At 46.5% G+C, this 22,357-nt stretch overlaps 1 protein-coding gene across 1 annotated transcript; it reads right to left on the minus strand.

Moving 5' to 3' along the window:
* Positions 1 to 355: 355 nt before the first annotated feature.
* LOC144147375 (uncharacterized) lies at positions 356 to 21,564 on the minus strand. Its single transcript, XM_077679494.1, has 3 exons — positions 21,169 to 21,564; positions 2,520 to 2,567; positions 356 to 2,158 (listed from the first exon to the last, which is right to left on the minus strand). The coding sequence occupies exons 1-3, from the start codon at positions 21,268 to 21,270 to the stop codon at positions 2,126 to 2,128; spliced, it is 183 nt and encodes a 60-aa protein (XP_077535620.1). The 5' UTR covers positions 21,271 to 21,564; the 3' UTR covers positions 356 to 2,125.
* Between the last annotated feature and the right edge of the window lie 793 nt (positions 21,565 to 22,357).

Raw genomic sequence — 22,357 nt, forward strand, 5'->3', positions numbered from 1 at the left:
CCGAGATCCCTACTCATAAATGCTTAGGTGTCATTGGAGCTTTCTTCTCTTGCTTGATTACTTTACTGAAAACCAATTTGTCTAACTCAGTGACCCGAACACAAAACTCTGAAGCGGCTTCTCCAGTCATAGCGTGACGAACGAGCACTCAGTGGAAGCAATTTTTTGGGTGACTAAAATGAAGAATTGTAAACTCCTACACACGATGAGAACGATAATCGTGTGCACTATTTTGCGCTTTCGTTTCAGTTCAAGACGAAGTCAAATTTTGGCAAAGAACTGTCGTCTGGAGTGCAGAAACAAAAATTGAAAGGGAAGAGAAGGTGCTAAACAATCAGACACTCAACCACGCAGCGACAACCAGAACGAGAGGCTTTATTCGTTCCTCTAAGTGCGACAACAACAACCATTGTTTGGCCTGAGTTTGATGTATCTCAGTGCACGTTATTACTTTGGAAGTGTAGCACGGCTCGTTACGTGTACCCACTAACACGCCACGACGTGAACGTGGGCTTAGAGGCCCTGGGGTATGGAACTGAAGGGTCACACGCAGTTGAGAGCTACGGCGCATCGGATATAGGGACGATGGATAGGGTAGATGGATGCGCTGCACAATTCTGGTCACGACAGGAGATATGTGATGGCGCATGCTGAGAAAGACAGGAGACGAAGGATGACGATGCTGGTCACTATGTGTCTGTCTGTGTTTGTCGACCGCATTCCCCCGTCACACGGCTGTCTAGTTGGGCGCTACTGCGGGATGTTAGGCCTTTTTTGGACCTGCCTTGCTTTTTTTCTTGCTTCCGTTTAGGTCCGCAAGTAAACTCTCGCGAACGAAGCAAGATTGAATTGGCAAGGCATAGCCACTTCCTTCTGTTCCAGCAAAAATAGTGCTGACGTATCTTAAGTTATTGACATCTAGTTGCGAGATGTGTCGTTAGTCGTTTCGCAAGTTGCGCTCACAGGTGAAAAAATATAAGCGGAGACACTCTTATTTTTCCTTCCAAGTGGGCTTTCTGCGTAAATCGAGAATCGAACGCTCCATCCACGTTACCATCACACAAACACTGCTCCACTCTGCCATACAGGCGAAGCCAACGCTACTTCATAGGCCTTGTGCGAGGCGCAACATTTAGGATACAAAGGAGCGAATTGTAAGAACACAGGACACTAGTCAGGCGCGGGTCTTCGTCGGCCCAACGGCGTCTTCATTGTCGCTCTTCACAACATGCCATCTATCACATCACCAACTATCCTAACAACGATGTCTATTGAACATCATTCTAAGGGTCGGGTTTTCTTCCAAACGGCTTTATTTGAGCGGAGCACGTCACGACAACAGTGTAACTAACACATTACCACGCTAAGAATTACATTTATCGCCATTACTGTTAACGTTCAGCCTCGTTCTCAGCATAACCTCCATAGGAAACTACCATCGAAGCCTACGTCGTTGTCACATTACGAACGAGCAGTTAATGTGTTCTCCGGAGAAAAAAAAACACGATGCCAAAACAAAAATATAAACTTAAAGTTACAAATGCTCTGGTTACCTAAGTACAGGGGAATGAAGACTTTTTTTAATTATTTTAGGGCGTTGTGCTGTGACGCCGTTTTCGAGTACAGCGCTCCGTAAAGTCGTCTTCTTAACAACATCTATATTTCAAACTTATCGCCAATAATATTGACAAATTTCATTCGTCACTGGTTGAAAATTTTGAGTGCCGTTTTTGGAAGCTTCACCGTTCAACTGAGCCCGTAAACGCTGATCCTCACAAGACGCGACGGCACGGGCTTTTAACTTTAAGGTTCCATATGTTCGAACCTATTTAGGCGTAGTGATTTCCTTCGGAAGCGTTCCGTGTGACGAGGGACGATGCGCGTTGTTTCTTACAACCATCTTCGCTTCACCGCCTCAGCAGGTGGCGAGCATGAGCCCGGCGGGGGGAAGGCCGGCTCTCATCCACCCTCCGCAACAACAGTCCGCGTGCCGCATTCGCAGACCCTCCGTCTTGCACGGGAACCGGCGATGGTGGTGGTGGTCCGGGTGGTCCAAGTGGTGGTGATAGTGGTGGTGGCGGCAATGGTGGCGGTTCCCGTGAGCATCGCCACGGCCAGTCGCAGCCTAGGACTCCTTCACCTTAGTGGGTTCACGACTCTGCATGGAAAGTTGCACGTGACGTCAGCGCGCTTCTGCTCTTATTGCCTGCAGATTTTACTCGAACATGCATTTTGCTCCGCACACTCATGGTGAGTGAAGCTCGCGACCGACTGCGAATGAGAAAACGACGGAACGAGGGGACAGGGGGCACTGAAGACACGTATCGTGCGTGACCGTATACCGACCCGGGCATTTTCCCGGCACTTGAGTTTTCAAACACAATCCCTAAGTTACTAAACACGAAAATTTTACTCTGCTTGCTTGCGTACCTGCCTGCATGTCTGTCTGTCTGTCTGTCTGTCTGTCTGTCTGTCTGTCTGTCTGTCTGTCTGTATGTGTAGGGATAAGGGACACTCACGGAGCATTCCTCGGTCGCACGGCCTCCAAACTCTGGTGTCTCAGGCGTCTGCAAACAAAGGTGAGGAAGTATAAGAAAAAAACAGGAACTTAACAGCTTATGCTGGAAAAAGACTGCACCACAGGGCTATGGTACACCGAATACTCTTAATATCATGTGCTCAGGCAATCCGAGGAATGCTAACACTTGTGCAGAATTATGTCCTACGCACGCCACCAGAAGGGGTAATCATTTTCAGATCCAACAGCTAAAGAACAACCTTATGGCGAGAATTTCCTCAAAGTCAACAAGGTTTCCCTGCGATTTCCCAAGCCTCCCGACGGAGTTTTAAATCCAACGCAGCATCACCACCATATTAAAACCTACCGAAGCGCAAAGCCACAAGTTCCAACAAAAAGTGCCAAATTTTGATTGAAGAGGTGGCATTTAGTAAAAATTAACTGCCCGAATTGATGCAAATTGACTCCGTGGCGCGGCTGCTCTTTCTCTGCTGGAAGCAAGAAACAAAGCCAACGCTGCGTACCATATTTTTCAAGGCCCTATAAATATCGAAGAAATTTCGCTGAACGAAGTAACTTAGATGTGTGAATTGTGTTGTTAAATCGCGAACTTCGCAAAATCAAAAAATATTAGGCCCTATGGGCAACAGCAGAAGGAGGGGCCAACCTAAGTCGTTAGTTAGTTTCACACCTCCATTGCCCTTGTTTTCCTTATCGATGCCTGGAAAGAAGAAAGTGGAAAGTAGAAAGGCCTTCATTCCCTGATAGGGTACATCTCGGTCACGTGGAGAAGAACAACAAAGGGCAAGGAAATGGGGACTGGGGTAAAATTGTTAGGGTCCTTAAGGACTGCATACTGAATCCTGGAAATTCGAATCAATAAATTATTCGCTAACGCCTCATAAGTATACCAAAACGTTTCTCGAGTGCTGCCACCGCACAACAATAAAAGTGCTTACTGGCAACATTACACTCAAATAGATCTTCAAACAGATTGATTGGCAGTGCCGTGAATTCACGCGAAACAGAACCTTCATGAATACCACCTCAGATACAAGCACCCATCTGGACCAACATAATTTAGTCAGTATAGCTGAAATCGCATTCAAACGTCGTATGACACGCTCAACTTCGCCCTACTCCCTACAAACTATTCTAACCCTACACTTCTACGGATCACGCAGAACTGCATGGAGAGTGAGGAACGAAAGAACCCTGCCACTATCTTCGTCGAGGCAGAACGACCAAGAGGACGCTAAATGCGAACCGTCACAACTGTCGCCATCAACTTCGTCTAACGCCTCGGGCGGGGTATCGCATTACATGAGGTATGTTGCGGTGCCCAGCGACGCTTGATAGCAAATTTGAACACGGGCAAAACCCACAGTTCCGTTGTAATCGCAACACACTTTCCGTGATCGTCTGTCAATCTTCAATCTCTATATTTCCCAAGGTGCGTTGCGATAACGTCAATCAATCAATTTATCTATATTCTCTCCCAATAGACGTCGAAGCAGCCGTGAGTGCTCCAGCTGCGGCCCGACCAGAAGTGAGTAACCGGATGCAGCAGCACAATAAGATTCCCATGGCCAAAACAGCGACCCTCGCGACGCCCTCGCCGGTAGTATCCAGTAGCTGTCAATATGCACGCTGCAAAGGAAAAAAAATGCAGTGCGTTGCATGTCTGGCTTCCACTTATTCAAAGTGAGCGGACGACCTGACATGTAACCGAGGCTCTCATGTGTCGAGTTCTAGTACACCACTCACGCAGCAGTATGTAAGGTCCTATCTACAAGGCCTATACCAGCCACAACAAAAACCAGCCACGAGAGGCAATCTTCCTGCCACGAAAAACTTTCCGCGTCGAAGACTCGGGGCTGCCTTGCATTCAACCCGCCCGGTTGCCAATATTCTTCACCCAGCCACCACAACCAGCTCAGTAAGCGAGAAAAGCAAAAAAAAAAACAAGGTGAGCTGCGGCTGACCCAGACAAGGACGCCCCATTTTGCACAGCTAAAGGTGACCCCGATGGCGCAGGAGCCGAACTGTCTTCCCAGGCGCCAAACTCTATTCTTCTCACACGATCGATTCGCGAGAAGGGCAATAACTAAAGAAATTCTGCTGCCGAAGTCGGTGCTTTAACACCGGACAGGAAGTAACGAAAAAGAACCGAGAGGATGCTTTCGCGGGTCGAAACTAAAGCCGCTGCCGTCGCGCAAGCTGGCGTTTATCTCACTTTTCTACATAGCTGCGGCCTAGAGAGGGGCTTCAACGAAAGCAAATGCATCCGCTATACGTGAACAAAAAACGAAGAATACAAAATACAAGATAAAAACAAGGAGCCCCTGCACTCCGGCTAAATACTAAACTGGCAACGAGTAACGAGAGAGTTAAAGAGGGAACTTTTACGAACACAACCTAGAAACACGTGGATTGATATAAGCCTTTTCTTGGGTCTTTTTACAGACCTTCAACGCGCCTGAAACCTGCACTACACAGGAACGTACACGGTGGCGTAAATTTCATTTTCACGCTTTTCGCCGGTTGTGTTTATCTTAGTTCTATTAAACACATCATACTCCCCGCCGAAACCCAAAAGCAGCAACACCGGAAAAGGAGGCGCTATACTCGTGTGCAAGCTAAGAACAGCTCTGTAGTGTATCACTCCGCCGAAGCGACCGACCAGGAACACGCGTTCGCGTTTTAGAAGGAGATTACACGTAATGGAGATTCTGCTTTTTCTGAGTGGCTTGTTTGTCGTCGCTGCAGTGTTTTATAAGAAATTAAGGGCGTAAAACTTATCGGAAACGATTTGTGTCACGCACGCAATACTCGCAGTGACGCACTCTTTGTACCGCGCGGAGGAACAGTCGCGTGTGGTCGCGAGGCCCAGGAGAAACTTTTGTTGCCGTTCTTAAGTTCCACCCGAGTATGCAAGAAACTCTCCACTCAAGCTTTGGTTGCCCTGCTCCACCAAGCCCGTTCTCTCCCCTCACGATGGCTTCGTGTATGAGTACGAGCTCCTCGTTTTTTAGTCTTATTTAATAAAGCATAAACAGCACCAACGGCACACCACTCATGATGCGATCAGCGCTCGAGCTCTCAGGGCTACTACAGATTACCACGTTCGTTATGCGCTTTAAAATTTCGCAAGCACCGACCTATTCACTTTTCTGCGTTAGGCAGCTCGGATCCGCGGGTCCAGCAAGGACTCGCTGAACGAGCAGCCCAGGTCACCGGCGCCCTTCAAGCGCTGGTCACCACTCGCCGTTGACCCAACAGCTCCAGAATAAAGTTATTTCTCTCTCTCTCTCTCTCTCTCTCTCTCTCTCTCTCTCTCTCCTGCGCTCCAAAAAAATAACGCCGTCGCCACTGTCCACTGTGAATTTCCGTTCTAACGATCTCGTGCTCAGCAACACAGAGCTCTACTTAGACATCGACCATCCACGGCGGTGCTTTTGTTTTTCTATTATTTTTTGCCAGAGCTCCAAAAACGCCATAGTGGAGAGGGAATTCTCGCGGATCCTAGCCAACATAAAGAGACATTTCTTTTGTGTGTTGATATTTTCATAGTCACACAAACTGATACAGGCAAATAATCAAGGCAAATGAATACTCCAATTCACTCCGTACAGAGAGTTAACCTGCGAAGCTTTAACGCGTCACTGCTGTCTACGCATGTTTTACCCTTTATGGTTTATTATTCTTTCTAATTATACGTTGACCGATTGTAGTATTTCGTTGTGCGGACGGTGCTTGCCATTGCCACTTCGACGCAACTCCTCCCGCCGCAGCTCGCTGCGAGTGCGCTCTGTAGCGAGAAAGACTTTCTTTCGCTCCCTCCGATGCGCTGTTCCTGCTTACCAGTGTCGGTAGATACGAGAGTGCGGCTCCGTCATCTGTAAACCCAACCAATTTCTCTCCCCCTTACTTCGAACTTCTCTCCAACCTGGCGTGTCCGCGCATGCGCATCGGGTATCAACGGAGGAGGTTTCTGCGTACACGAGACCAGCGTATTTCCCTTTCACATATAAAGCCCCGCCTGAAAAATGCGAGAGAAATTCAGAAGATTGCTGCAAGTATGTAGTCTTGCGAAGTAGTCAAGTTACCAGCGGTGGCGCCTCAGTCGATGCTCGAGAGCAACAGCAAGAATCGAATGGGTGCTCAATCGAGAATCTGCAGCGTTAAAAAATCTATGCGGACCTACCATGAGTCCGAAATATTAGGTGAAGGGATACTCCAGTTAGACTCCCAGTGCACCCCTGCACAGAGACTACCCTGTGGAAAGAAAAATAACCACTAACGATGCACCGCCGCGCCTCTCTTGGCTTTACTGCCGTTGCTATAAACGGAAGCAGCGTGTCTCCATCGACCGACGTCATTTTCGCCAACGGTGCCACGGGGTCGAGTCACACCCACTGAGCCGCACGCCATTTGCGCAATCCGTGACCGCCGGCCGCCCGTCTCCCCCTTACCGCATTTTTTTTTCATCTTGTCAGTGATGCTATGTCTCCACATCAAGTAGTAAGAGAACGGTGAGGAGAGCATGCCGTACCGCGTGTAGTAGAGGTGACAAGTCCTAGTATAAACCCTGGAAACCCGATCTTACCCGCAGTTTGATATGGTATATCCAAAATACAGTGTTGTGCTCATATAAACCACTCTTCGTTCTGTTTAGCGAATCGTTCGTTATAATTATTATTCCTACTGTATTATGTACTGATTGTTAAAAGTCCGGGAAATCACGGGACAATCCTGGAAAACAACTTCACTGTCATATTCGCGACGAGTCTCTGTGGACGGGTGAGCTTTAGGACGTTCGTTTGTTAAGTATAAGTGACACAAACCTCACATCAGGATATTTCTACATCCCGCTCCTCGATGTGTAACCGAATTGGTTATTCGCTTGGTTGCAACATATCAAGGAATTCTAATTGGCGCCAATGATCCAACTGCACAATACACCGACTCAACACCCTACCCTCATCGTCCAGCTCACGTAGGCATCGCGGTCAACAGCGCCGGCAACGACTAACTGCCCTCACCGCAATGACGACATCCAATGACTCTGCTGAAGAGATCGCCGTAGCTCTAGCAGCCACCACAAACAACAAAACCCTGAGTACCTAAACCCACGCGCAGTCCGCACGCCGAGGTTACCAACTGGCAAACATTTCTGCATCTGTTTTGTGCATACTTGCGCACCGCAAGTCACTTCGAGAAATCAACATAATATGAACACACGGTCACGCGGCCAGCAACGGGCATGGACTGGCTAGTGACGCGGCTCGCGAACTGATACACCGAGAAGTAGAGGACCTCCAAGACTCATTGCAGCCGCTGAGAACATGCACAGGTATCACGGATCTAACGTTTTCATTTTGCCGTTCTCTACAATGCAAGGCCGACGAATATTGCTGCATAGGAGCAACTTGCTGAGCTCGTCAGCTCGATTTCGGCTCTAAGCAGCAGACGGCAATACATCATGTTCTCAGTTTCTGCAGCAATCACCATAAGACACATCACCAATCTACCGCAATGATATCAAAGTAACAAAAATATGTAAATAAAAACATTAAAAATATGCGCACTGAACAACTAAGGAAACAACCGAAGATAGGATTCTAAAAATGAGCCGGGCGACAGAAAAAAGCATCATTTGATGTTTTACTGACAAGAAAAAAAGCAACAAAACTCATACTGAAAAATAATTTCTCTATACACAAGTATGGTGTGTCTACAAAGATTCCCACTGTAACAAAAGAGCGATTAAAAAGAAAGGAAGAGTACACACGTGAACTACGTCGTGGAACAGAAACATGCCCAACAATAAAAATGAAAATAGGAATGAAAACGCAGGGCCAGATACATAACGCATTACAGAGTCACACATAAAAGAGTTATATTCTTTCAAGCCCCGAATAATTTAAAAGCGGAAACAACCAAGAAAAAGAGAAAAGCCTCCAAAGAAATGCTTTGCGAGGCTGCGTCTAAGTATTGCAAAATACCAGCACGGCGGTAACTGCGCAGATGACATAAATACAATTTACAATGAAACCAACGACGTTAGCAAAACAACGCTATCAATCCACAAACATTTTTTTCCTTAGAAGCATGCGACATATCTATATTTCCTGCTTTAATTTTGTTCAGCAGCGCGGTAAAGTGTTTGATAAATTTTGCATACCGTGTGACACATATCTCGACACATTACCGCAATGAACGCAAACCCACAGTGGCGCGCCACGAGAGCAAAACCTACGACTAATGAAGACTACGAACCAACAACCACCGCCACCCAACTCTCCCTAAGTTTATTCCCCTGTGCAATACCCTTGCTCTGCCACCATTATCCTAAACCCGGTACCCCATATCATAGGGGGTTGAGTGACAGAAAACATCGCGCCTCACTCCAGTTCACAACCCCTCTATAAATAAAGCAGTGTATAAATGCGTCCCTGGCCGTCCGGATCCCGACATCCAGTTTATTAATGGGACGCCGGCGGGGACTGCCAGCAATAGCCAAGGTATCTTGTAATAAGGACGCCTTTCACACGGCAGGGATCGCAACTACACTCCATTGCTCATTCGAATAAAGATTTATTCACTCAATCAATTTAAACAAGTGCGAACAAGGAAAAAAATTAGTCTATTGACGAGGTCAACCTGAAAGGCTGCCTGATTTGCCACGAAAGATAGGATGACGATGACTTGCAGTTCACACGTTAGAAATAAACAGACCAATGTAGCATATGAGCTGGAGCCTTCAGCTCAACCCTGTGTTTTAGAGTCTCCGGAAACTTCATACGTCCGCTGCACCGTAATACACAGCAGATATTTTGTTGTTTGTTGTACGGGACGCCGTATCAGATGTCCACGGACCAATAGCATCTTTTGCGGTGATGCTCAAGCGCAGACGCTAAGAAGCCGCTATCGCTAGCCTTGGAATTATATAGCGAAGTTCTGGTAGTGTTTCGCGAAGTGTCGAAAGCGATATATTTGAGAGCAGGGGGAGGCCACGTTGCTTTGCGTCAAATTCCCGGGATCGTAGCGTAGTCCATGTGGGTAATTTGTGGGTTCTTCCGTGAATGTCTCAAACAAATGTATATCTGTTCCCACATATTATATTATCAGTTAATGGTGATTACAGCGAAAAACAAGACGAAAACGTCTAAACGGATGACACAGACAAGCGATGACTCTCGACTAAGGTTTACTCGGAAAAAAAGACACAATGTCCAGGGCATCGCAACCACAAAGAGCATGCACGTAAAGAGAAGAAAATCCCCACAGCGAACTTGAGCGGTGCAGATTAGTGCTAAGCCTTCCAATCGATACTCCAATTGTGCTACCTCTTTGTCGTCCAATGCGACAGAAGCCTGAAAGACGAATACCGGCGCCTTTTTAGAAATGTGCGCAGCCTCGTCAAGCGTCCGTGCCCTTTGGCTCCTAGCTATACATAATATCGAAGTGGCACCAAAGTGTGGTGCAAAATCACACTGCTGGAAATGTTCATTTCAATGAATTGTGGTGTTCCCTTAGACACACTGAGGCAGCGCCCCTTCTGCCCTACATATAGTACTTGATTGAAAGACAATGAGCCAAAGCTAGCACACATCAGAAGTGGGTCAACGTACATAGCTGTTAACAAACATAGCCTGTTTAGCGTTACAATCACCATGGATCCTTACCAACTGGCCAGGCTCACCACACTGCTGCGCATTTATAGTCCTGGACATATTTTACGCTGGAAATCTCTAGGACAGCATTCAACTTTAGTCTATGTGTGCATATACGCATGACGCACCAACACTCGTGGCACAACCGTTTCCCTTCGTGACACAACCTGAGAGGATTCTTTGCTGAGATCGCTAGTATAGCAGGAAGGCACACTTTTGACCCAAAGTTCTGCTGTATACCCCAGCATCAAAAAATGTTCAGTCGGCTTCCGCAGCAAAAAAAAAATTCTGATACAATAAAAATTTCGCTCGAACTCGTCACCACTGCATGACTTGAACCCTTACTCACCGCATTTTATTCTAATTTAAACACAATAGTGTCTCCTCCCCCCAGTCGTTGATGATGATGATGTTCCTTGGTGAATGGCGCATACCCAAACAGGGGATCGTTAAAACCTGAGTGGTATGAAAAAAGATCTAATTTATTTACAGGCTCCTGTAAATAGGGAATTTAGAGCGGTTAAAAATCCTTTTTGAAAGTAAAACCCAAGATTAACAATTGACGGGGGAGTGGAATTTGGAAGACTTAAACTAATTCCTAAGTTTTCGGCGTAAAAGAACCCAGTCAGAACGGAAATCGAATATAGTTTTCTATGAACCACGGAAGAGCCGAGAACACACCGCGGCGGCGGAATTCCGTCTTGGATGCCCTAAGTGAAAGGATAAGCGGCACCGATAATGCAATCCCCAGGCTGCGAAGCGGCGCTTCAAGAAGCTGGAATCTGATTCTAGAAAAACGTGGACAGGCCATCAGGTAATGATCGACAGATTCATCTTTATTACAGTAGCTACACAGAGGAGATTGTGCGAGATGTGACCTGTAAAGACACCTATTTAATTGTGGAACACGACAGCGGATAGCGGTAAAAATAACCTCAAGGTTACGCGAAGGGCCTCAATCTGGTTTCCAGAGAAATTTAAGGTGATGAAATTCTGACAGCGGTATTAGATTCCTGCTGGCGTTGAAGTTTTAGCATTCTACGATACCTTTCCACCGTAATTGCCGATGTTCGCTGGATGACCTCTACGACTGACCGAGAAAGCGCTATCCCTGCCAGAGAGTCAGCAGCTTCGTCTAGAGAAATGCCTGCATTCCAAGGAACCCAAAGAAGGCTAACCTCAGTCATGAGTGGCGCAAGAGATCCAAATGTTCGTTGTATAGGGGAATCTTTAGGTGCAATTAGGCCAGAGAAAACTGAAAGAGAATCTGTGCTTACAACCGGAGAAACAATCGATGCACCTAACTTCTGTAGTGCCAATAGGATCGCCGAAGATCCAGCATAAAATATGTGGTGAAATCATCTAACCAAAGCGAAAAGCACCAGTTAACGGAAGGGGAATATATACCCATTCTTGATTTTCTTAGCACTGTGAGGCATCTGTGGCAACAACTGCATCAGGCTGAATGAAGGTCAAATGATCTTCGAGGAGCCCATTGAGCATACGAGAAGGCCATAATTTGGCATTTTGGGGGAAGATGTTGCTCAAGTTCATCTTGAGGAGAACACTCCTATCAATAAAAGGAGTAACCCTCTTGATCAGCACCTGTAATGGAGAAATAAAGCTTTATATCCGCAGTCTTCATCGTTGAAACGTTCACACGAAAACTATTTCCTACGCGCGCGCCGGGAATTGTGCTTTCCAAATGTAACTTTGTACACGCCCCTTCATGCAACGGTGTGTCACGAACAGCCTTGTGATGACTTTGTATGACCATGAGGGGACAACGGTATTGTGTAAGCAGGAAGTGTTATAATACCGCGAGAAAAAATAATGGCTATCAGCATCATCATCAGCAGCAGCAGAATCATCAGCCCAACCTGCCAGAGCGATATCCGAAAGTTTGCAATGGCGCACCTTAAGTTAGCCAAATTGTTGTAATAACGGTGACACGGTAATAACGGTGATACAGGAAGATTCTCCAATTAATACACGTAAGAGGCATAACCCTAGCCTGTGGTGTTTTCTTATTATGCATACAATGAGCACCAAATTCACAGGTGTACGCAAATCTTTCAGTAACACGAAATACAGATTTGATGGTCAATGATGATTCGTTTTTAATGTTGCAGGGCAATCATAGCTCCGAGTCAACTGTAGCCAAGCCACTCCACTGATTTTCACTACAAACCAAACTTCTGAACTCGCGTGTTGGGTATAAAATTTTTCGTTGATGTCGTATTTCTTTCTAACTGCATACATAACCAACACGAGACGCTATGTCGACAGTCATCACTTACCATTGTATCTGCACAAGAGATGTCCGTAAACGTTTGGTTTTGAGTACTGTCCTCTAATACATGTTACAACACGCGGATAGAACCGACATATACATTTTAAATAAAAGTAGTAACAGTAATTGTAAACCTTTTAGTAGCTTTGTTCTGCCACAATGCGTTCGGATGACCCAATGGTGCCTCCGAGGAAGCGAAACTTAAAAATAACGAGGACCGACGTTTGAAAACACTACTGTCATTTTTGAAATGTCACATCGCGGGCCTGACAATTCAATACAGATCGCATTCAAAGCCTAACCAGAAGTCTACACCACCCCTTTCATTGCAATCCTGTGTAAATCAGGTGCACGACAGTGAACCAGACGTGTGGGTGCTTCTAACGGTGCTTAACCAGATAAGTTTATATCATCACGCATACGAAGGTGACGCAAGTTTTCAGCATTCAGCAAACCCTAACGTACCCAACTTCCGCTCAAAAATAAAAAAAGACAACGCGAAGATGTCAAAAAAGCAGTCAAAAAATTGTCGTGTGCAGTTGACAGCCCAGCGAATCGAGCGCCATGGCTTTGTCAGGCGAGTATTGCAGCAAATGTAGATTTGTATCTGGTACGTTGTCGGAGAACGGGACACAACGCTTCGCTTTATACTCCACAGCCGTGCGTTGGCCTTAAGTTGCCAGCAACAAATATATACTGCGCTCTGAGCCATCATACTATACAAGTGTGACGCCTAACATCGGCAAGAAAACATTAACAGAGTATGCCTCGTGGCGTGTGCTCGTCGTGAAGGGAGTGCATCCCTTCAAAATAAGCCTTCTATTTCTGTTGAGTTTTCGCATTCCTTTCCATAAACACGCACAAAAAAGCTTGACTTGATTGTTTTCTTTGTTCCGAACACTTGCGACTTCTGTGTGAGACGCGTGACGTTTTTATGCAGATGCGTATGCAAGCCGCAAGTTCTTTTCAGCCTCGCGTAAATGGGCCTGTGTTTGAGATTCGGCGCTGAAGGACAAGCATGGCGCCCGAGCTCTGATCTTTCCTTTGAAACACGTAGACGCACTAAAGAAAAAAAGTTTTACTCTTCGCTTCTCTCATTTAAGTATAATGATTTCAATTGCAAATAAAGCGAAAGTAAGACCTATAGAGGGTACTTCAAGCACACCTAGGTGCTGATCTTAGATTCTTTTCAGATTAGTATCTAGAATAAAAAACGTTTTATCAGTATAACACTTGCGACAAGAAATCGATGCAAATGAAAGTATTTGTGTACCAAAATGTCCTAATTGTGCGTATACCAGGTATCATGAGCTGGTTCGAGAATGTTATTGCGTAGCATTTTTTTGCCGAGTGCCCCCACAGCCAGTACCGTGTAACGCTCTGCATTTCTACAGAAAGGCATAATTTCGGGCGTAACACACGTAATCGTTATGATAACATAAAAGGAGATTACTTGCCGAGCAGAATTTTGAATTAAAAATACAACAAATCGACACAATAACTATTTCGGAAAAATGAACTCATGAAATAAAAATACGCATCACATTCATCTCCTCCAGAAAAACTAGGAACAAACTACAAAGCCCAGAACAGGACGTTGGAAATACGAATGAAAAAAAACACCGAAAATTTAAAACCGTGGCACGCACTACATTTTAACCGAACTGCGTAATTAGTGAATGTAGACCGTTTAATCGCTGCAGCAGCTTAAATGGAGATACATGATTGGTGGAACTGACTTTGTAAAACCAAGAAGTACAAGAAATAAGAAATTATAAAGACAGTTTTATAAATTTACTGCGTACTCTTATGATAAAAACTGCGGTGACTATATCACCTCGCCGTTAAGCATAGATTCCGGTACGAGAACTCTGGATGCGTGCCAGTTTTGGAGAGAACCATTCTTTACAAGCAGCTTTATTTGTTAAAAAACTAATTCCTGCGATGACGGACCTGTTCAAGAATGCCGACGTAATAGCCATTACCAGCATTCCACGTGAAAACGCAGTCTAGATAAGATGGGAACCCTTCGTCCTCCAAAATCCCCGTTCCCCTTTTCCATCAATTTTGCAACACAAGCATGCCCACTTCCATAAACTTCCTGACATAGGCCATCGTGGGCAAGATACCACGGCTCCGGCAGCCAACGTGACTGAGCCAGTGACGACCCCATATGTCAGCTTACGAAACAATGAAGGGGTCATTGCCCAGAATCCAAATTCCTAAAGCGCGGGGACCTACCTATGATGAAATATTAGGCAAGGAGTTCGTACACTAACTCGCTCGCGATGATAAGGTATTTCTAAAAAAAACACTTCCTCTTTTCGGCAACCATAGGGCAAACCACTTCTTTCTGAAAGAAGTTTCAAAGCTTTACAAGATCGGAACAAATGCTGAACAAACAGAACGACTGTGTTGGGCAACCAAGCAAATTATAATTCAAATGAAAAGCCTCATTCACTGTATGGGCACGTGCGGCCCCCAGACTTTACGACTGCTGCGCTGCCCAAAGGTCCTCCAAACTTTAAAACACCTTTCGCGAAGCATTTCGCCCATAGGAGCGCCAACAATTGACAAAATGGCACCGCAACATAAAATCCTTCACTGTATCCGTCCAGGCAGTTAGCAAAGTTGGTAAGGCATCGAACGCACACGCCGAAGGTCATGGGTTCAGTCCCCACCCTGAGGGCGTGTTTTAATGCCCACTACTTAAGCGCCGCCCCTGTGGTTTGACGGCAACGTCGTCCCTCGTTGTAACCGTGCGATCGAAGGGAACGCCGAAGGGAAACGAGATGGAACGAGCAGGAAATCGGGGCGCCATGCCGAGACGGTCCGACAATGCGAGAAGTGACATTATATTTACACCACTCAATTACATGGACATTATCTCCGGCGGCGATGTGCAAGGAGGTGACGGAGAGAACGAAGAGGCCACCTAACGCAGAGCGAGCAGGAAAGCGGGGGATATGGCGAACGGCGCGAGACATGGGGTGCGTTCCAATTTACCTTTTTGGACGGCTTCGTTGCCGTCTTCGCGGAGAGTCCACCATGTTAAGCCCCGTTCCTATTCGAACGAAGACTGCTTCGAAGAGACAGCATGGAAGTCAGCAACGATGCAGGCTACCTTCCTGTCTAAACCACTAAGCTACGGCAGCGCCACCTTTTTGTGTCCTAATGTTGTGACAAATTAACTGATTATTTTGTTTAACTATTTAGTATAGTTTACTAGTGAGCAAGATACCTTTGTTTACTTTTTAAAATACATATTCTTTGTAATAATAACGATTATAATAGTTACGAAACCTGCGGCTTGCGTTACTCAACATGTCTGCACCAAAGTTGTCGTCTGCGTTTGTGACCGCTGCGCCGTTTCAATTCTGCTTCCTTAAGACGTCTAATTTGACCATTCGTAACCTGTCTACCAAGCTGTCCGCGATTTGGAACGCAGCCATGGTCTCCCGCGTTGACGCGCTACAAGAAAACGCCAGATACCGCATCTTCGTGCGTTCCCTGATGCGGTACGCTAGTGAGAAACTATGGCGGCGATCACTTTGTGAGACGCAGCGGGTATGCGCCGTCACCCAGAATACTGGTTTCCCTCTGCGCACAAATTTTCCATTAGGGAGTATCGAAATCGTCAGCCAACATTTTTTCTACACGTCTTTTTTCAATTGTTTCTAAAAAGTTATCTTCATCTAAAAAGCGTACACGATTCATACTCAAGATGTATCTGCGGCGCGTTAATCAACAACACCAAATTAAATTATTACACAGCCTTCAAATACGTCGTCACTTCACATTCCCGGGCTTAGTTTCAGTGCTTATAACCCCTACTGCAGAATTAAATCCGTTCATACCCAACAATGCTAATCAAAGTGGGAATGCAAGTAGAAAACCCGGAAAACCCTCCGTATACGGCGACCGTCTCCCGAACGCGTTATTCTAGAGAAGCTCTTCAGTGACGAAAGAAAAAACAAGCGCATAGCACCGCACGGCTGGACTGAAAGGCGGGCGGAATCTATTTATTTATTTATTTATTTATTTATTTATTTATTTATTTATTTATTTATTTATTTATTGATTGATTGATTTATTTATTTGAAATGCTCACCAACAGCGCAATGGCCTTCTCGGGTGATGCATAGAATACAGACATATAAGGCATACAAAAGACAGAATATGAAAAGGGAAGTAACAGTACAATTATATGGGTATATATACACAATGAAGGAGAGTTATTAAAGATACACATACATTTTCTGAGCAACAAGAGCACGGATATTGTGTGTACACTAAACGACAAATACAAGCACAATCGTGATGATTCTCTTCGCTCCGACACACAAGAACAGAGGGAGAAGTGCATGTGCGACCGCGCTATAGAACATGTGCATTCAAGATGGAAAATTTTTCAAAGAGCGTTTAAAAAGAACCTTGTCGTTGCAAAAAATGTCAATGGCAGATAAAAAAGACAGTTAAAGGCATGTTGGCATCGGTTAGCTGGTACCAAGCTCAGAATTTTGTCAACATGAAAGCAGCCATGCGGCCGCAGTGGCCTGCTTGGCACTTGGTGCTGCGCAGTAATTTATGCTAGTTTTAGTGCGCCCACATTTTGTTAACATATGCGGTTTATGCGTGACACTCCAACCGTGAAATCAATACTAAAAGAATGCAATAAAACTTTGCATTTGCGGAACAGAGGTTAAAAATAAATTTCGCGCGATGTCACTGGCAGGGTTTATGAATGAAAATTTTATATTTCCCGTTTGTCCTCTAAGATACTACTACAGCTGTGCCGAGACTTACGTCTCCCTAATTTATAATTCACAGTCATGTTGCGAGAAAATATCACTAGGAGGTTGCCCTTTGTTCCGTAACTTCCGCGCGGCCTTTGAGGTTCGTATTTTCATTGGAAGCGCCGCTTCATGGCGTTCGATTGCAGGAATGTTAAAACAGCTTACACCCATTCTTCGCCCTTAAACGTGTCTATATTCATACAGAGTTATGTTCCCAGATCATTACTGTAATTGACAACCGGATTTTTCAAGATACTCTCCATAACTATGCAGCCGCTATAGCGGCTGCACCGATGTGGTGCAATTGTATGAATTTGGTGGAACAAGTCATAGAGATTCTTACGCACTATAAAATAATACTCTAAGCTCACCGAATTTCGTAAAGCGAGCTAGCGCGGGAGTACGCCGATTAGTAGTTTTAAGCAGATCGCAATTTCGTTTCTAAATTATAGAAATGGTGACACACGAAGAACCGACAGAACCAGAGTCCTACTTGAAGTAATGTAATAAAGCGCAGTACTTTCAATTACCCATTTTCATTACCTTTCACTTATTTGGTCAAAACAGCGATTACGACAGTGCAGCGGTCACGTTCAGCGCAGCCTAGAATTTTACGCCCACATAAGTAACCTGGTAAAAGTAACCTTTTACCAGGGTAAAAGGTTAAAAGTAGCCTTTCAACCTTTTACGTTTTACCACTGAGGGATGGCAAATGTAACCTTTTGCCATTCTCTCAGTGGGCATTGTTGCGGTAAGGCAGACTTAATTATCGCAGATTTAAAGATGTCTAGTACAAGCATTTATACCCCCATGGGTTATTGTGCACTGTTTCTAACAGCAAGGCCACCGATTTGTACCCTAATGGACACTAGACTCTGAGGCGACACATCTCGCGCCTTCATCTCCAGTTTCTACAAGACACCAACGTTCATGAGTCTTGGGGATGTGCAGTGCGTAGTTTTAGAAGGGTGCAACGCGGGCTGCGCGTTCGCCTGCGGACCGTCCTTTCAAGATCTGCTTGCCAACAGCACTTCGTCACGTCTTCAATATATTGCACCTTCATTCGGTTGCGCATGCGGCTGATTGAAACTCCGGTTCCCGCGACCCACACATGAACATGTACAGTCATGGACAAAAGGAACGTGAACGCGAAAATATGAACCGTAACAGACAAGCAGCGCGATTTCTTCTCATCATCATCATCATCAGCCTGTCTACGCCCTCTCCAGGGCAAAGGCCTCTCCCATTCATCTCCGATTACCCCGGTCCTGTGATAACTGCGACCAATTTATTCGCGCGAACTTCTTGATCACACCTTGATTTCTTTCCATGCAAGGCAGAATGACGCGTGGCGTAATTGCAAAAACAAAGTTGGAAGTTTTTGCTTTCCAGATATACCAAAATGGTGCCATTATTGGACGTCTACGAACAGTATTTTTTAATTTTGCCTTTTCTGTACTCTTAAACCTCTATGTAACCAATTCCTGGATTTAACGAAGTTTTTTTCATTCCCCATTGCCAGCCCCATCGAAACGGTTGTGTTTCGGATCTCTATGTAACGAAGGCATGGCTACGGATAACCTTGACAAGGAATTCGCTACGCAGATGAGCTATTGTTTTTTGCATTTTTCTGAAAAAATCGGCTGGTGAGGTGTACAAAATCTGCGAATTTAGCGTGTACCGCAAAATACCGTGAGTTTCCAGGTGTGAGTGCGGTGTCGGTTACGTGCTAGGCCTGCCTGTCGGCGTGTAGTCGCGCGTCTGCAGTGCTATCTGTGGTGTCCGTTCGTCGGTGATGATTTCTGCTGCAGAAACCTGAAACTTTCATCTTTCCAAGGCAGCTCGCAATTGTAAATGCTGTCTCCGCCGGCGAGAAAGAAGAAAGTCGCCGCCTGGTACAGTATCCCAGCTGGCACCCTCTCATCAATTTTCAGTGCGGAAAAGAGCACCCCAGTTAGCGAAAAGGCGTCCTTTCAACATAAATTCGGTCCTTGAGACGAGTTCGGGCACCGGAAAGTGTCGAAAGCAAAAGTTATTCTTAAGTTACGTTTGTGAATACGTGGGTAAGTGACCTCGCTTCACTGTAGCGATTAAGCTCGTGGGGAAGCAGCAGCCGCAAATCGCGACGTTTTTCCCACTGGAACAAATGCTTGAAGGGGGAGTTCACCGTAAAAGATGCCTAGCATGATTTCGTTTCGTTTCTAAATCATTCATGTGAGCCCTAACTTGAAATCTGCATGTAACGAAAAATTGCGAATTTTTGTCAACATCGTTATATCCAGGTTTAACTGCATCATGTTTTTCATGTTCGCATTGCATTTGTCTTGACTGTACGTAGAGCTAACACCACCAAAGCAAAGGGCTTTCGACGTGCACCTCGCTTTTATGAAGTCTCAAAATGGCCTTAGTTGCATGAATGACGTCTTTCAAAACTTGGTTTACTTTCAGAACTGTTCTGCTCTTATTGTCCGAGATACGCGCTAGGTTTCCTTTGCGTAAGTACTGCTCATATGGGCGAATCTTTTCAGCGATGCCAAATGTAATTACTTGTATTCCTATTCCGCTTGGCACTAGGCACTGTTGTCGTAGCGGGGTCTTTGGACAGCGCCAAAGGTTTCATACAACATTGGAGTTGTGCGATTGAGTTTTATTTGCGCCGACTTTTATTTCGCCGGGGCTCGCTTCATCATTTCGGTTTTTCGATCGTACCGGCATTCATTATTGGTTATTTTAAAGTTCACGTTTAAGTCGTTCCTAACTGTTCCCTTCCTAGCTCTGCTAGTTCAAAAGTCTCCGCGGGGAACATGTGACAGGTGCAGTAATCTCTAGAGCGGATAAGCCTGGACATCCACCGCGTAGTTTGCAGATATACGTGACTCTACGATTGAGATAAGTAAGTGTTTGTAAGTTTAGGTAACTTTTTTTGCAAACAGGTTTTAGGGCAGCTCGAGCCATTCCGTAACAGCTTTGAGGGCGGCTATTACTAGCCTGGATACGCTTATTCAGTTTGGAAGGGCTGCCTTGAACGCACATGCAAACATGAAGCCAAGCACATGAGAGGGGAGAAATTTACTTCATTTACCTTTGATGGCCCCTGCGTGGCTAGTAATACTGCTATAACACTGGCATTGGGTCACAGTGCTTTTCAGCACTTTCTGTTTTGCTGTCATGCTGTTCCAACAACAGAGCTGCGCCATCGGACGCGTTCTGCGTATGCCAAGGAAGCCATCCTGACTTTCGCAATGAAGTGCGCATAACGCCGACAACGACGTACACCAAGCGTCCTTAAAAAAAAAAAAGAGCCCCACTTCGCTGAGCTCGTAAAACATCGCTGATCGAATGTCACGTGCACGACCCGGCAGAGCGCCGGCGCCGCGCACGCATCGGTTTACCGTTAAGTGGTCTGAGTCTGGGGAGCTGCTCGCGAGTGCGCAATTGGGTCACGGCCTGCTCTCGTGCGCCGGGGAACTTCATCCCCCAGGGAACATGGAGAGCGAAGGGACGGCGAGTGGCGAACGCGATCGACGATCAGGCGGCGACGTGCACTGTCTCGAAGGGTTGGACACAAAGGCATGGTATGGGGTCGGATGGGTGACCTGGGAGTCGGATGGGTGACTATTGCCGAGGATGAAGCCGCTGTAACGGCGTGACTGCCGCAGAGTTTGAGTTGGGCGCACCCGGCCTGCCATGAGCTCCCCAGAATCGGTCGTCCGATGGGGCGAGTGGAAAGTAATTACCACGGTTATCTGGAACTGTCATTTAACAAGCTGTCATGCATATCTACCACACACACGTCCGCCAGCGGAAACTTGAAGCGCACGCACCGGCACCCACTGTTCGCATTCCTGGAGCGGTAGTTTTGCGATCGGGCCGAGAACATACCTGCGTCGTGGACCTCGCCGGCGGCTCGACGGAGTGCCTTCCGACGGTGGCCCTCACGAGGGCGCCGAGGTTGCTCAGGAAGAGCACGAACTCGACGCACATGGCTCACAGCGGGGAGGAGACAAAGGGCCTCTGGCTTCCGATCGTCGCCGCCTACGCGGGATGGATCGCACCGCCGGGGCTGAGACCAGTGGCAAGAAGTGGTGGCGTCGTAGTCGGCGGCGGCTGTTAACTGAACCCGGGGTTCACGCTCCTGGCCAGAAGGAACGCAGTGCGCCGTCCCATCGATTGGCGCCGCTGCGCAGAAAGAGCCCGCCGCCGGTTCCGGGGAAGAGGGCGGGAGGAGGAGGGTACCGTCCGCGCTTTCCCCCGTCTGCTTCGCGCACTCGTTACTGCCTCCGGGCGGGATCAAAGCTGTCGGCGGCATGCGTGTACTCTTGGCGAGGGGAGTGAAGTTACACCCCTTCCACTTAGCGTCGGCGGTTTGCGCAATCGGCGCCGAGCGACGGCGCATTTCAGCTTTACGCACGCGACCCGCGATTTCCATTCGCAGACAGCATGCAATCATTGTGGAGTCTCCTCCACGAGTCATTACCGACGCTCCTTAGAACCAACGGAGCAAATATGCAACGAACGGTACTGGATGCAGCTGCCAATGTCGCTCCATTTTTCTGTGCGCCCGTGGGGGAAAAAACGAGGTATAACGGCACGCATGCGCTGTAAGGCGCAGGGATGGTAGACCCAAAGGCTCTTTACATTCTGAGAAAACGCCGATGACTCACTCAGAAGACAGCGCTAGAAGAAATCCCCGGTATTAAGTTTCCTGAAACTCATCGACCTCTTCTGCATTGTGTCGCCGACAGTGCAGAGGCGTTTATGCCAGGAAAGCACATGCCCAATATGCATCAAATTTGCTCCTACTAGACTGGGTTTTGAGCTTTTTTTGGGCTTATCAGCCTTGCCCTTCCGAGTGGTGTCAGCGAGAACTGACAAACGAATTTATTGGCAATATAGGAGGGCTTAGATAAGCAGCTGTTGTGCTACGCGCTCGGTTATTTTCGTTGCGATGCATCGTTAAGTGCGCACAAATAGGCGCGTCGCTTCCTGTGGAATTTTGCCAAGCAGAGCCATTTGGATGCATATACGATTACGTCACTGTTCCTCGCTTGCGAAAACTAAAATCAAAGTA

The sequence above is a fragment of the Haemaphysalis longicornis genome, unplaced genomic scaffold (assembly GCF_048455015.1).
Source record: "Haemaphysalis longicornis isolate Haplotype H1 unplaced genomic scaffold, Haemaphysalis longicornis Haplotype H1 scaffold_7, whole genome shotgun sequence".
In the NCBI taxonomy this organism is placed as follows: domain Eukaryota; kingdom Metazoa; phylum Arthropoda; class Arachnida; order Ixodida; family Ixodidae; genus Haemaphysalis; species Haemaphysalis longicornis.